Raw genomic sequence first — 15652 nt, forward strand, 5'->3', positions numbered from 1 at the left:
CGTGTGTATAAAATATAATAATATATTTAGTATTATATTTTTTTATATAAATAATATATTTTATTTTTTCAAATAATTAGTTGAGTTGTGATTTTTTACATTTAAAATAATATTTAAATAAATTGTAAGTTATTTACCGTCTATAATAGTTAGTTGATAAAATATGGAAAAAATTTGATGAAAAATGCTTAAAATTACTAATATATGCATAAAATCTTAAGTGCAAATTTCCACAGACGTCGTGCTTCATTACATAGGTGAAACCGTACATTATTGATATATATTAAAAAAAAAAAAGATGAGAATATATTTGAGGTATAACATATATATTTTTTAGAAACAAACATTAATGCACATGCAATCGCGTATAATATAACCCCACTCGAAAACTCCATGAGCCCGTTTTTAGTGTTTTAATGAGAAACAGATCATGTCTGGGCAAACGCCTGGTACTTGCGAATATCAGCGTCACTCACACTTCTACGAGCAAATTTCATGGAGTACTCCTCAAAATGTGCAGGCTTGATTTCAGACACTTCGTCTTCAACGTCCTCGTCTATGGAATCGGGATTGTCCCTTCTCCTCTTCTTCTTTTCGATGTCCTGAAACAAGGAATAATGTCGATAATCTTACATTAATAATTGCAGTACAACTCCACCAAGAACACAACCATTACTGGAAACACTGCAGAATGGAGACGACTTTATGCCAGGAGTAGGAGCAGAAAAATACAGATTGTATTGTAATAACTCAAAAGGCACTAGCAGCTTCCACTAAAATCTCTGTTCAGAAGTTATATGTCAGAATTTCAATTTTCGGCTCGAGGGTCAATAGAAAAGGAATTATCTACCTTCAAGACAGTAAATGAGAATTCAGAAAATCGAAGTATGGGTGTCTCCAGGTACCGGCTTGGGCCTGAGCCAACACTAAGCGCGTATTATCGAATGGAACAATAAATATATATTCTTTACAGTATTATTGACCGTTATTGACTGAAACTAGGATACAAATCTATGTACTCAAGGCATGCTTTAAACGTGTTGTATTGGATCTCAAGGAGTACCAAGACATGTACACTTATTCCCAAGGGCACGTCTCATTGAAGGATCATGACTCGGTACGTATATAGGCTCAAAGACTGGGCCTTAGACCCAGCTCCTAATCACTAAGCACGTGCACATAATAAAGAGGTGAAAATAAAACAGGGCATAGGAACATACTTTTTCAATATTCTCTCTTATGGCATACTTGCAAGCCCGCTGACATATTTCTGTGATATCAGCCCCGCTAAATCCTTGAGTATACTTGGCAAGTGCTCGTAGATCAACATCTTTGGAAAGCGGTGATTTTCTGAGGCAGGATTTCACTATCTGATGGCGTGACTCTTCATCAGGCAAAGGGATGTATATTAACTGATCGAGACGACCAGGACGTCAAAGTGCTGGATCGATTATGTCAGGTCCGTTAGTAGCCCCGATTATAAAAACAGGTCTTTTTTGCGTTCATGCCATCCATTTCTGTTAGAAGCTGGTTGAGAACTCTATCAGCTGAACCACCAGCATCACCCACACTACTTCCTCTCTGTGACAGTTACAAGACGAATTGTAAGTATATATAGACACTCAAATGCGGACTGCCAAGACTGGTTCCTATTTCATAGGTTTCTCCCTTTTTAAACCCCAATATGCCACACAGCATCAACTTAGAGGCGATTTATCGCCATTCTAACCTATATTTTATTGATTGACCACATAATTTTAAACTAGTCTACGAAAAAAAACATCTTGAACATGTAATTATCTAAAAACTGTAGTGACAGACAACCTGAGTTGCAATAGAATCAAGCTCGTCAAAGAAGAGGACACATGGAGCAGATTGTCTAGCTTTGTCAAATATTTCACGAACTTTAGCTTCACTCTCTCCAAACCACATGGTGAGCAATTCAGGTCCTTTGATGCTGATGAAATTGGCTTGGCATTCATTTGCAATTGCCTTGGCCAGAAGAGTTTTGCCGCATCCAGGAGGGCCATAGAAAAGGACACCCTTTGAAGGTGACATGCCAAATTTCTCAAACTTTTCGGGATGTTCCACTGGATATTGAACAGTCTGCAAGATAATAAAGAGGTTAGCTTGATCAACTATCACAGATTATGGTGGATCAAATCTGTCCTGAAAATTTGCATTACCTCTTGAAGCTCCCTCTTCACATTTTCCAAGCCTCCGATGTCTTCCCAGGATACATTGGGTACTTCAACAACCTTTTCACTATTTAAATTTAATGAAATAATGTACATTATAGTTCATCAAAATATTGAAATGCGATGACAAATATATTTAAAAAAAGTATCCCATCCAGAAATCACTCACTGTTTCCCGCAATGCAGAAGGATTGCTTGTTCCAAGAGCTGTATGAAAGTGCTCGTTAGTTACAGCCATGGAGTTCAGTATTTCAGCATCAATTGAATCATCTTCCAAATCAATGACATCCATTTTCTCTCTGATGCACTGAAGCGAGCTGCAAGGTCAGCACCAACATAGCCATGTGTGTCTTTTGCTATTCTTTCTAGATCAACCTGCAATATAAAACATCAAAGCAGTCAAAACTCATTCAGAACACTATCACTATCAATTGTAAAGTCTTAAGATGTATACATGTCAGAAAGCTTCATGTTCTTGGTATGAATCCTAAGAACTTCAAGACGTCCAACTTCATCTGGAACACCAATGTCTATTTCCCTGTCAAATCTACCAAACCTTCTAAGAGCTGGGTCAATGCTCTTTGGTCGATTGGTAGCTCCCATGACAATAACATGGGAGCGAGATTTCAACCCATCCATGAGAGTCAAAAGCTGAGAAACAATCCTCCTTTCGACTTCCCCATTTGTCTTCTCTCGCTTAGGTGCTATGGAATCGATTTCATCAATAAATATAATAGACGGAGTATTCTTCTCTGCCTGCTCAAACGCCTTTCGCAGATTGCTCTCACTCTCCCCAGCCAATTTGGACATGATTTCTAGACCGCTAATTAAAAAAAAGAAAGCACCAGTTTCATTAGCAACAGCTCTAGCAACGCCAGATGCTACACGCTCAGGACGTGACAAGTTCGATTCCGATGGAAGAGACTATTCAAAATTCAGACTCCGGACATGATCTAAGCCTGAAATCATGAATAAAAAAACCATTAGAACGGGGCCGAAAGGTATCCTATGTAACCCTTTCTCCAAGACTGGAGATATATCAGTAGCTAAGCACGTTGCTTGAAATTAATATAGCAACGGAATAAATGAAGTTATCAAATCTTGTAGACCACACATGTGAAGTGTGGGACCCCTCATTCTAGGGTTCGCCTAGGTTAGGCCTTCAATTGTTGTCACTCAACTTCTCAACCACAGGCTCACCTTCTTGGGGCGGGCCGATGCCCACGAGCTTACTCCTTTTGCTTGTGTTTTTTCACGGTGACCCTTGCTTCTTCTTGCTTCACGCGATGCACCTTCACCTGTTTGCTCTCTCTCCCGACTTCTTGCTTCATAGCATACTCCCTTAGGATTGTTATGAGTTTCTTGTTCAATCAAATTAATCTTGCCGGCCCCTATGAGCTCTCAGCTCCTCGTCTGAGTAACAACACCCTCATGCTCCCCCTGGCCATTCTCATCTCTCTTACTCATCTTCACGGGCTGCTCTCATTCAATTAGAAATGGGTCAGGGGTCTAAAGAGTTGGGATGGACTCAAACTGGGCTGACCATACGATATGCCCATTTATGGTGTATCAATACATTTTAGCATTCCGTAAAAAATTATTAAATTCCCATGTCCCTCGCTTAAGGGTTGGAGGGGTTTCACCGAGAATATCCCGTCGTCCTGAAAATGCATGTTCGATTTTTATTTTTGGACCACCATTATATTGCCGACAACAATTGGATAAGATTTAGGTCCAGCACGGAAAAGTTTTGTAATATACGAAATTATGCGGTGATAACTATTTTACGTAACATCAATAAAGATTTTTCACTGATCCTGCCTTCTTCTTTCTTCATCTCTTTTTTTTCTTTTGAATATATATATATATAACACGAAGAACTTGAGAGGAAAAAAAAAAACAAAGACCCACTCGTGTTAATGAATTTGTAAGGAAAAAAGAATGAAGCCTTCTAAAAGTTATCGTGGACCAAGTCACACTTGCTTAGGCCATCTCCAATCGATAAATCTATTTTGGTGCAGTTTCAACACCAAAATAGTGTAATTTCTGCACCAAATATAACATTCATCTCCAACTTATTTACTTCAAATCTTACACTAAAAAGTATATTCCTAAAATATTCTTTTTGTTTACTATTTATTTATAAATTTAACAAATATAATTATAATTAATGTTAATATTAGTAATTATAATTATAATTTTATTTTTATTAATAGTTAAATTTATTTATTTGATTCTTATATATATTAACTCTAATGTTTATAATACGAATTAATACAAATGCTTCATTATTAAAATTATGTAGATAATTTATTTTTAGAAATTAATATGAATCCAAATTCAAACATCTGAACAACTATATTCCTCTCACAAATGATCAATTAAAGCATTTCGTAGTGCACAGTGAGCATTTTTGTCTTCTATATTAATTAAAAAACATTAAAAAAATTAAAAAAAATAAAATCGAATTAGTTTTTAAATATTAATAATTAACATAAATAAATAAATATTTTAAAAATCAACGATTATATTTTTTAAAATTTTTAGGATTAAATGTTTAGTTATTAAAATAAATATTATACTATTATTTTATAATATTTACAATTTTTAATACAAATATTTATAATAAATATACATTAAAAAAATTATAAAAAAAAAATGACCCCTGCGCCAAATTGGCGCATGAGAGACCAAAATAGCGCAGCCCCATTGGAGCATTGAAAGCTGCGTCAAAATGGTGTTAGCGTTGGAGTTGCCGTTAAGGTGGAATATTGAAAAAGTGTAATTGTCAGATCTCAAATGGAAAAAATCAAATATGTATTCAAAAAAATATAAATTACCAAAATTAATTTTTTGAATAATTCCCTCACTGTATATACTAGTGTTCAAGTAAATGTGTTGTGTGCTTGTACAATCATGTTTTTTTTTAAAAAGAATTGAGTTTGTTTGATTTATAATTATAAAATTGAGGGATGTTGTAAAGGCATTTCCAACGTTTTTTACACCAAACCCCTGCGCCAATTTGGCGCAAGGGTTCTCTATTTTTTTTTTGATTTTTTATTTATATTTATTATAAATATTTATATTTAAAGTTATAAATATTATTTAAATAATAGTATATTACTAATTTTATTATTTGAATAATTAGATATTTAATAATAAAAATTATAAAATAATAATTGTTTATTTTTAAAATATTTATTTATTTACTTTAATTATAATATTTAAAAACTAATTTTTTTTATTTTTAATTAATATAATTTAATACAAATACAAAATTAAAAATATATTAAACAAAATATAATAATTAATATATGTAAAATAACATGAATATTTTGAGAATATTCTTTTTGGGGTAAGATTTGAATTAAATGGGTTGGAGATGAATGTTGTATTTGGTGCAGAAATCATACTATTTTATTGTAAAATTTGCACCAAAATAAATTTTATGGTTGGAGATGGCCTAATTTTTAATATCGATAGATGATATTATGGTAATTGACGACATTGGTACCCTTGTGCTAATGTAGTATAGAGATAGATAATCTCCAGATTGCCTAATTTTGCCATAGGAGGGGGAGGGGACATCGGACAAACTACCGTATATTGCTCCCCCCTCGCTGCACTTCTCTTGAGGTAATTTTTCTTAATAAATATAGTCGGTGATGAGAGGCAAAGTGTTTCTATCTCATATATATGTCAATATGTACCAGATAAAAATATAAGCCTACAAATTCTTGCATTCTGCACCAAACTTATCAAAATAAGTGAATTGTCTGGATCGATCATAATACATATAAGCTCCCGGGGCGAAGCGAACAGGGGGCAGCGATGGGGATCATCTTTCCTAATATGGAAAATTTAAAAGTTTTATGCATAATTTGTCTTGCAGTTCTAGTTCCCCGAATCTATTAATCTGGCCCCTCATCACATCACGCATCCTCGGCCGGATTCTGGGTCTATTCTGTCCTTACATATTACTATGAGTTAATACATAAAATTAACGGTTTGCAACAATCCAAAATTAGAACCGACAGTAATTGTTTAAGAAACACAAAACTGATTTTTTTAAAGCCAACAGCAAATAATCGTTTTTATTTAGTGATTACGAACACTCCTTAAATAAGTCAGGACTCATAGGATCAATATAATTTGTATCACCCTCTACGAATTGCATGCTTCACTTTGCAACGTACTCTATTATTTAATCTTACTTTTTTCTCTGATCTTTATAGCGATCCAAGATTGAGCAGGCACAAAAATTAAAATGGCAGCGAGACCGGAGAAAGAGGCTGCTTAACTTGTTTTGAGGGGAGAAATGTGAATTTTTTAAAAAAATTAAATAATTTTATATAAGCACGCAGCTTTCACCTTCTTAATCGCCTCCAGTTGTTCATCTATCTAACCAATATTGATGATGCACATGCCAAGGAACATCTTGAATTAATTCCAGACGTACAGATTGGGATATAATGAATTAATGGGATGCCGGATGCTTTATTTGACGAAAAGTGTACCCTAAAATTGAACCTTTTGAAATGCATGAAACGTCAAGTGACGTTTCGTGTATGCATTAAATTTCTCACTCACATGCATTGGTCTCCACATGATTTTTTTTTAGGGAAGAATGTAATTTTAGTTATGTAAATCCGCATGTTTTAGGTTTTTGTCGGATAATTTGTCAATTTTTTATTTTCATTCAATATTTTGAAGTTTGTTTTTGGTTTTGGTATTTTTTTCAATAAGAAGCTTGTAGAAAATTGAATATCGTCATAAGACGACACCTAATATTCAAAATGGAAAAAAAAAAAAAAAATTGAAGAGAAGAAAAGCTTGTCGTTTCAATATCTTTATTTTTGTTTAGATAGGTCTTAATTTGATGAATATAAACTTTATTTTCTACACAAGAGCTATATAGTTAATGGATGAAAACTGACAAAACATCAAGCATGGCAAAATCTTCAAGAAAGGGCAAGAAAAATAATAAAGGTATAGTTAAGCTAAAGATAATGCATGGTCGCGAGGGTACTAAAAACTCTACTTCTGAGCAAGAAACTCACCTCCTATGACGATGTCTATGAATTCAAATAAGTCTATAATCTCCCCGATGACGTGAAGAAAGGGCATTTTGCTGTGATTGCGGTGGACTGTGATGAGTAGAAGAGATTCATCGTGCCATTGTGTTACCTGACACCCCCTTCGTTCTTGAGGTTACTTGAGCTAGCTGCCGAAGAATATGGATTCGACCATGAGGGTATGCTAGCGGTCCCTTGCCGGCCGAGCGAAATCCAGCAGATCCTGGCTGAATGAGTGGATTCTAGGGTTGCAGGTACCGGAGAGTAGGGGTTCATGCAATAAGACCAAGCTCAAGAGCTACATTACAAGAGTGAGCCTAATCGACCTAAATCCAAATCTCTTTCTTTAAAATATTAAAAAAAAATGCGTGAAATTGCTTTGATCAGATTCGAAAAAAAAAGTACAGGCAATTCTTACGTGTCAGGTACCCTAAATATCTGAAAAATATATCCCTATTATTCAAATTCCGCTTTCATCTTCGATTTTTTGTTGTCTTCTACACGAGGTATTATGAGAGATTATGGCTGTTCTCCGGTGAGAGAACTCAAGATTTTAGCCCAAGGTAACATGGAGAGTTCAGTGGATCAACTCAATCATTTTCGTTCCTTTTCTCTCGGGCATACTCTGGTGAAAATACATCGATCAAATCATTCAAGTTCAAGATGAAATTATTATTTTTGAAGGTTAAACGTAAAATTTCTTGTTCTTTTTTTAAGCCCACTCCATTTGGTGAACTTTTCTCGAACAGGAATTTTTATTTAAGTACTTTTGATCAAAACCTTTTGGGACGGAAAATAATAACACTTTTGGTCTGGTAATCCATATATTTTTCATTTTTTATTATATATCAGTCAATTCATAATTTTAGTTCACTACTAACTTGTACTTTTTCAATTTTAATCTTTTATGTCAACAATATTTAACTTTAGTAAACATTTTTCGATATATCATGTCAGCATTCAGATGGACAAGAACTAAAAATGAAAAAAAAAATGCATGTTAACGTACTAATATTGTGAATTTACAGATAATATGATCAAAAATAAAAAATATATTGATGCGATCCAGGTGAAAAGGGTGAGCCTGGTCGGGTGCTCCACCAGATCTGCTATCGATATTGATGATATCCCCATAAGAGCCCGGGTCATGAATGACCCGAAATATCAAATTGATTCCCAAATCCGAGTGAGTTTGCAGATTGATTCTTCTGGAGCCGGGCAGGTGCAAGCCCATGCTCTACTTCCCGGGCATTCATAGGCCCGGGCTCTTGTATAAATCTCCCGGGAGGCATTCTACCCAGGCACCTCGATAACAGTGCCGCATTCGAGTGGTTCAGAAGATAAGATCTTGTCTCGAGAAGCGCACCTGACAGAATCCTATTGATGTGACTTGATGGAAAAGTAGGGTGGCGTGACATGAAGTGGCAAGTAGGCACTGAAAACAACGTAGCTACTACCTTTTCTCCTATAAATAGCAGATATGTAATTCATTTGAGGGACTTTGGCTTCCTCTTCTTCTCTAGTTCTGGAGAATGATTCATTCACCAACACATGTTAACACACATATTTACACCAGTAGCCTTTACTTTTATCTAAGCTACACTGGTTATCATCTTCACCTGTTGACTTAAGCATCGGAGTGGCTACGCCGGACACCCCTCCGGCGCCCATTCACGAGTTCTTTCTTTGTTTACAGGTTACAGCGGAAAGCCATATTGCAGAGATATATCTTCATCACAGATATAGTTCTTGCTCAATTTCCTTCATTATCTTGATAGCAGATCCGGTGGAGCACCTGACCCTACTCATCCATTTCACCAAGATCGCATCAGATATAATGAGGGAAATAAGAGCAAGATGTATGAATCAAGAGCTTCTATCCTTGGACAGCCGGAAAGATCTGCAAATAAGAAGATAACCACGTGAATGGGCGTCGGATAGGTGTTCGGCGTGGCTACTCCGGTGCTTAAGTCAGTAAAGGGCTCAAGCAAGAAACCAATGTAACCAGATGATGGTTGTGAAATTGGTGTTAATGCGGGCAGTAAATGAGCAATAAATATGTGTATTCAATATCTGAATAGAGAGTAAATGTAAAGAGAGAACCTGATATTTATAGTAGGAAGTGTAATGATGACCTCGCTCTTTGCGCTACTCATTAATTATAGTAGGGCGACTGATTATACCATATTATTCTGACTTGTCAAATCTTCATACTAGTCATATCCAGCCTACCTGATTTTGTCAACCACTTGGATTAGTGTCAGAGATAGGTCGGCCGTCCACACCCTACTTTGCTGGTATATTTGAGTGAGGCGCTCACACCGAAGTGGTCTGGGAAGAAAACTTCCCGGGAATTTGTATGAAAGCCCGGGCATCCAATAGCCCGGGGAAAAGATGTCCCGGGTGTTTTATGACCCAGCTTTTTGATGAACCTTTTCCATGTATTCTCCCTGATAAGCTATCCATCCAGCGTCCCAGGCCATCCGGGATCCGAGGTTCTCTGCAGACCTTCCTTCTTGCTCCGGATCATTCATGACCCGGGAATAATCCATATTCCTGACCCGAGCACTATCCATGGACCGGAAAATCCCAGGGTATCATATATATAAATTACACGAACAAAAATACTATTCTCCTAAAAATTATAGAAATACTACTGTAACGATCCCACCGATCAATCGCCACTAAATTAGTAGATAGTGCTTGTACGTAAATATTGTGTACATATACCAAATCTTTATGATGTTTAATTTAATAGTCTTTTCATATTAAATTAGACGACTACTAAAATTTATTAGAAAATTTTCAATATATGCAAATAAAATTTTGTTAAATCTGGTTGTAACATGTTCCTAAATATCAGCTGATCCTTTTTATATTAAATATGAAAAAATAAGAAGAGATGCATTCATATTCATAAAATACAGAGAAAAAAGAACGAGAGAGATTGATGTGTTTGAGAACTCTCGAGGAATATGTCGGAGCCGGAAGTCAAATGCAAGCATTAATCTTGGCCGACACATGTCTAAAATGGATGACTCGTGGCAAGTTGCACCAGTTAAAATAATTAAAAATTCTTACACATAACTGAAAATATTCAGCTTATCCCAACATTCTTTGATTCGCCAACATATTGGAGATTATAATATTAGTGAATGTCCATATTTTTGCAATCAAAATAGTTGAGAAGCAAGAAATTGAATATGAAACTGAGAAGTCAATATGAAAGAATCCCAGAATTTAAACATAAAAAAAAATTTATGACAGAAAATCTAAGAGAAAGTAACAAGAGATTATGGTATCTTATTACTAGAGTTGGATTCGATTTAAATTTTGTAGGATCAAGCTCGACTCGGATTCAATCGAATATTCAGTTTTAACTTCGAGCTCGACTCGTGAAAATATCGAATTATTCGAGCTCGTGTTTTAAAGCTCGAAAACATTTTTAATGTAATAGAGTTCGAACTCCGATCCAGGTAGAAAAATAAAACTGAATCATTTTATATTACATAATTACATCTACTAAACTCAATATATTATTATTCAAGTAGCTATTTGAGCAGAAATAATTAAAACTCGAACTTGATTCAAGTGAATAGTCGAGCTACTGGAGCAAGATCATATCAAGAATCGAGTAGCACATGAACTACTCACGAGTAATTTGATTTGCTTATACTCGACATGAGACGATGATCTCTACTTCACTCCGTTCGGTACCATGAAATACACTGAAATCCTTGACCACCGGAGTTTTCAGCAATGGATGAGAATCTATGTCCAGTTAATCCAAAAAAAGTATATACATTTTAGTCTCTTTTTTTAGTGGAAAAAGAAAATATATTTAACTTGTTATATTTTCATTTTCGGACAACTGGCTACCATGAATCCCCACTCGTTCTGTCCCCTTTATTCAAAGGAAAAAAATTAATAATAATGTTTTTATTTTGTCCATACATATATACATCAAGTGAGAAAATAATTTTAAGTGGAATCTTGACTTGACTCGTAGCCATTAATTGAATTCCAATTTGTAGATTAATTCCATGATGGAGTTTGGAAATTTTGTCCCAAAAGTTCGTTTTCCGTGACGACCAAGAATTTATTGAATAGCAAATCATAGGGTTGGAAAACTTGTGCTCACTACTCTCAATAAGTAGAGGCACTAAATTTTCTCATATATATAAATTTATGTTTTTATATTTATTATATGTGTCTTTATAATAGAAAAAAACTAAAAACTAAATATTTAATTTAAAAAGAATGCAATATTATTATACGTACAGAATCGGATAGGTATGGAAATTGATTAAACATATTGGCCCCATGCAAGAATTCTTCGTCGCATTTGCCAAAAAATCCATACGTCCTTCTTTTTGTTTGATTGACGATAACAACTCAACATTCAATAAATTATTCTATATTGATAAATCAAAATCAAAAAATGAATTTTTAATTCCAGATAATTGTATTTAAACCAGAGTTAATAATTAATCTCAGCATAACGGAAAGATTCGTTTTTTTTTATATAATTTGAGCACAATTCCATTGCTTATAATATGTGATTGTAAAGAATAAAGATAATAAAATGATTAGATTAAAGTTCCTTCCCAACCCCAACCCCAACCCCGGTTGGTGTAATCATCACCTCTAACCCTACCATCACATGTATTTTGGAATCCGACCAGCACAGATATACCGCTTTTTCCCTACTTCCTTTTTATATTAAAATGGAACACGCCTTCTTTGTATTTTGTATTTGAGTCGCATTTTGAATTAAGTGATCGGAAATTGTTGATTTTTCCTGTCGTATAGCCAATATGTGTGTGTGTTGTGTGTGAGAGAAAAGTGAAGAGTACTGTAATTTGGTGCGAGAGGACAGCTGAGTACTAACGGGAGTGGCAGGCGAAGATAGGTGTTCAATTTTGTGATTGATACGTACAGTAAAAGACAAATAAGTCCTTGGTAGCTCGAGGCCAATCGGTAACCGTAGTTGAATCCATTTCAATTTTGAGCTAAGAGGGAGTAGTTCAACTCAGCCTCAAACTGTTGGGAGCCTTTAATGGTAAATTCGACATTAAAAATGTATTTGTAGTGACAATTTGGTTAATTTATTAGATTTGAAATATTGTAAGTTGTGTATGCTTTGCACCAAAGACAACTAGACAAGTTGTGCATATGCTTTGCACCAAAGAGGATATGAATCATGATGGCAGAGGAATCTAACCTGCAGCCAGCTTCAATTCTTGGTACCAGTATAGAATTTCTTTTTCCCGAAACAAATGAATTCCCAATTCAAATAATCTTTTACTTATATTGATAGGGATTTAACTTCAGGGGTGTCAAAATGCGACACGACCCGTCAATCCGAAACGACCCAACACGAAAAAAATCAGGTTCGGTTTGGGGTTTTCGGGTTCGAGTTGGGTTGATTCGGGTTAGTGTCATATTAGGCGGGTTTCGGGTTGGGTCGGGGTTGACCCGCGAACTTTTTTTTTTGAAAATATTACTTATATTTTTATATATTGTATACTTGAACAAAATTTATTGTATATTTATATCATAAATTTTCATCATTTAATATTTATTTTGCATATTTTTATTTTTTTAACAATTTTTTATTTGATTTAATAAATATATTTTTAATTTTCTACGATTAAATTTTCAAATTTAAATCGAAAATTTTGTTATTATGTGTTTAAATTAAAATATTATTATTATTTTTTATTTTTTTGAATTTTTTTCATTAATTTTTTAAAAAATTTAAAAAAAATAAATAAAATTCGGGTAGACGGGTTGAGTCGAATTATACGGGTTCGTGTTCGAAGGTTTTCGGGTTACTTCGGGTTCAGGTTGGGGTTGAAAAAAAAAATAAAAAAAAATTCGCTGATTGATTCCGAAACCCGACCCAACCCACCCGATTGACACCCCTGTTTAACTTTGACTATTTATACAATTTTCTTTAAAATAAAATTTGATTCACTCGTTAGCTTAAGCATAAGATCTGGCACGTATTAACTATTGAGTACCAGAATATACAATTGCCGACTATATATCGGAAATTATACAATAATTATATAACAACAAAATTAACGAACTTAAGCGTAGATCGATATCGCATGCAAAAAGACCTAATTACCCCTCAGCATTCGTTATTTACACCTTTGCACCTCTCTCACATGACACTACAAGCATTAGGGTTCTCATCGCTGAACAGTTGCGGTGCATGGACGAGCCCGACTGGATACGGGTTATAATGAAAACTGATCCCCGGCTGGACCCGGACCGTACATAAACGGGTACGGGTATCCGACCTGAACCTGCATCTTGTTCCCTTCCTTCTTCTCGCCGCCGCCGCCGCCCGCTGGCTCGCCTCCATCTCCTCCTCCACCGCCCTTCTTCTTGTCCCCGCCGCCACTCTCTTTCTTCTCTCCTTCCTTCTTCGCCGGTACGATCTCAACACTCTTCTTCAGATTCTTCTTCAGGATCTCAGCTAGAGCCTTCATATCCATGGCGCCGGTCACCGTTATGAGCTCCTTCTGCCTGTTGATCTTCAAATCCTGATATCCTAAAAAATTAAAAAAAAGCATTCCCTTAGTTGGAACTAATTCGTGCTTCGTTGATTATTAACCAGAATGACAGCTGGATCTTACCCTTAGTTTTAGTGACGGTTTTGCAGATTTTCTGAATGCACCCCTCACAGTGTAGATTGACCTTCAGCACCGCCGTCGTAACAGGGATCTGCGACAATGGAGAAAATGTTGGTATAAAAATATTCGTGAAACGGTACAAAAAAAAAAACGGATGGGTTTTGCCAGGATGCGCCCGGTCCACGTGGCCCATCTGACGGGGAAGGAAGTTGAGAAAACGTGGGAGTTACGCAAAATTCAATGGAATCGAGAGAAACAAACATCAAAACCTTCAAAAAATATTAATGGGTTGACGTGAAATGTATCAACCAACTGGGCAGGCATCAAATGCGCGATAATTCAACTGCTCGATGCTATCGTGCGCTGCAGGCTGCCCGATTCAATTTAATGTATTCGGAAAAAAAATTTTAAAAACCAATTCGCTCCTTAAACATTCATAAAATATCTGGAGCTTACTGGTAAGAAAGGGAAATAGTACAATCAAAATAGACATGACAAAATAACAATAACCATACACATAAGGCAGGAAACTAACGTGCGCCTATTGTGGGACGGGAAAGGACATCAGAATATGCAAATTCACGTACATAAATGCAGAAGCGCAGAAAAAGGTAATATTTTAATTTTGGTGCAGTGAAAAAAGAAAGAAAAGGATTGAAGTAAAAACAATGGGACTTTTGATTAATTAATTAATTAAAAACAATACCTCCTTCTCCTTGGATTTTTTCTCATCAGGCTTATCCTTTGTGTTTTTGTCTTTGGACTGTTTCTTTTTCTCTTGTTTTTGATTGTCATCCCCATTGTTCTCCTTGTTGTCGCCATTGTTGGCCTCCTTCTTCGGCACTGGTGAGATTAATTCGATCTTTTTGTGGGTCTTTTGCTCCACTTTCTCCCTGAGCTTCAGCGGATCTACTTTTCCGACCACCATAATCTTCTGGCCCTCGCCGCCGATGGTCGCAGTATCAACACCTTTTGGAAAACAATAACAAAAATTAGATGGTCAAAGTAATTAACACGTTTATGATTAGCAAAAACTGCCCATTAAAAGGCAAAACAGAGGATTCCCAGAAAATGAAACGGGTCGCCTTTTACAAGACACACCAAAAGATTATTTCCCGAAACTGAAACGTGGAAACATCTCAGAGTGGTTATGGGTACGGGGAATAGGAAAATCGAAAAACGAAGAGGAAAAGCAATCCTGGGATTCCATGAAAATAGAGGAATATTTTCCATGCAATAATAAAAGAAAAACAGCACATATTTCTACCATCAAAAGAGCGAATGCACTTGATGATTTTGGAAGCGCATCCTTGACAATGCAAATCAGCCTTCAAAACCACCGTGACATTGCCCTTGCCGCCTCCATTCTCATTTTTCTTGTTCTCTCCTTCTTTGGATTCCGTGTTCTTCTTCTGCATCAATCCAACCAAAAAAAAATCAAAAAAACATTATAATAAAAGAAAATAATAACAAAGGGGAAAAAAGCCACGAAAGTGAAGCTGATGATTCTTCCTACCTCACCCATTGGGATACAAGAACCAGAAATTAGTATTATCTAGTGGGATATTCTAGAGTAGAGTTGGGAAATCAAAGTGAGTGATAATTGCGGGTGTATTTATTTTTTATAGAAAGGAAGCAAAATGGATGTTGTATGCGTATGGACCGTGTGGGACTAGCGAAGGCAATCGTGTGGAAATTTCATCGGGAAAACTAGTTGGATCGGGCCGGACGG

At 35.6% G+C, this 15652-nt stretch overlaps 2 protein-coding genes across 2 annotated transcripts; both read right to left on the reverse strand.

Annotated features, from left to right (window-relative positions):
- Positions 1-428: 428 nt before the first annotated feature.
- Positions 429-3529, reverse strand: LOC142554530 (cell division cycle protein 48 homolog). Its single transcript, XM_075665197.1, has 8 exons — positions 3432-3529; positions 2653-3021; positions 2368-2515; positions 2187-2258; positions 1825-2106; positions 1509-1581; positions 1221-1384; positions 429-602 (listed from the first exon to the last, which is right to left on the reverse strand). Exons 1-8 carry the CDS (start codon positions 3527-3529, stop codon positions 429-431), a joined length of 1380 nt encoding a protein of 459 aa, XP_075521312.1.
- A 9732-nt stretch (positions 3530-13261) lies between these two features.
- LOC142553516 (heavy metal-associated isoprenylated plant protein 3-like) lies at positions 13262-15652 on the reverse strand. The gene is given in 6 exon segments (XM_075663836.1): positions 13262-13530; positions 13532-13838; positions 13924-14011; positions 14627-14889; positions 15188-15332; positions 15437-15652. Coding segments are annotated over 6 exon segments (897 nt in total). The 5' UTR covers positions 15446-15652; the 3' UTR covers positions 13262-13445.

Source organism: Primulina tabacum, chromosome 8 (genome assembly GCF_025594145.1).
Source record: "Primulina tabacum isolate GXHZ01 chromosome 8, ASM2559414v2, whole genome shotgun sequence".
In the NCBI taxonomy this organism is placed as follows: Eukaryota; Viridiplantae; Streptophyta; class Magnoliopsida; order Lamiales; family Gesneriaceae; genus Primulina; species Primulina tabacum.

Excerpts from the sequence above, each read along its gene's own strand:
- LOC142554530 (XM_075665197.1), bottom strand. The coding sequence starts at position 3,529 with ATGAAGCAAGAAGTCGGGAGAGAGAGCAAACAGGTGAAGGTGCATCGC. Across the intron at positions 3,022-3,431 it reads AAAAAACACAAGCAAAAGGA|CGGTCTAGAAATCATGTCCA; the intron begins GTAAGCTCGTGG and ends TTTTTTAATTAG. Across the intron at positions 2,259-2,367 it reads CTTCTGCATTGCGGGAAACA|GTTGTTGAAGTACCCAATGT; the intron begins GTGAGTGATTTC and ends AATAGTGAAAAG.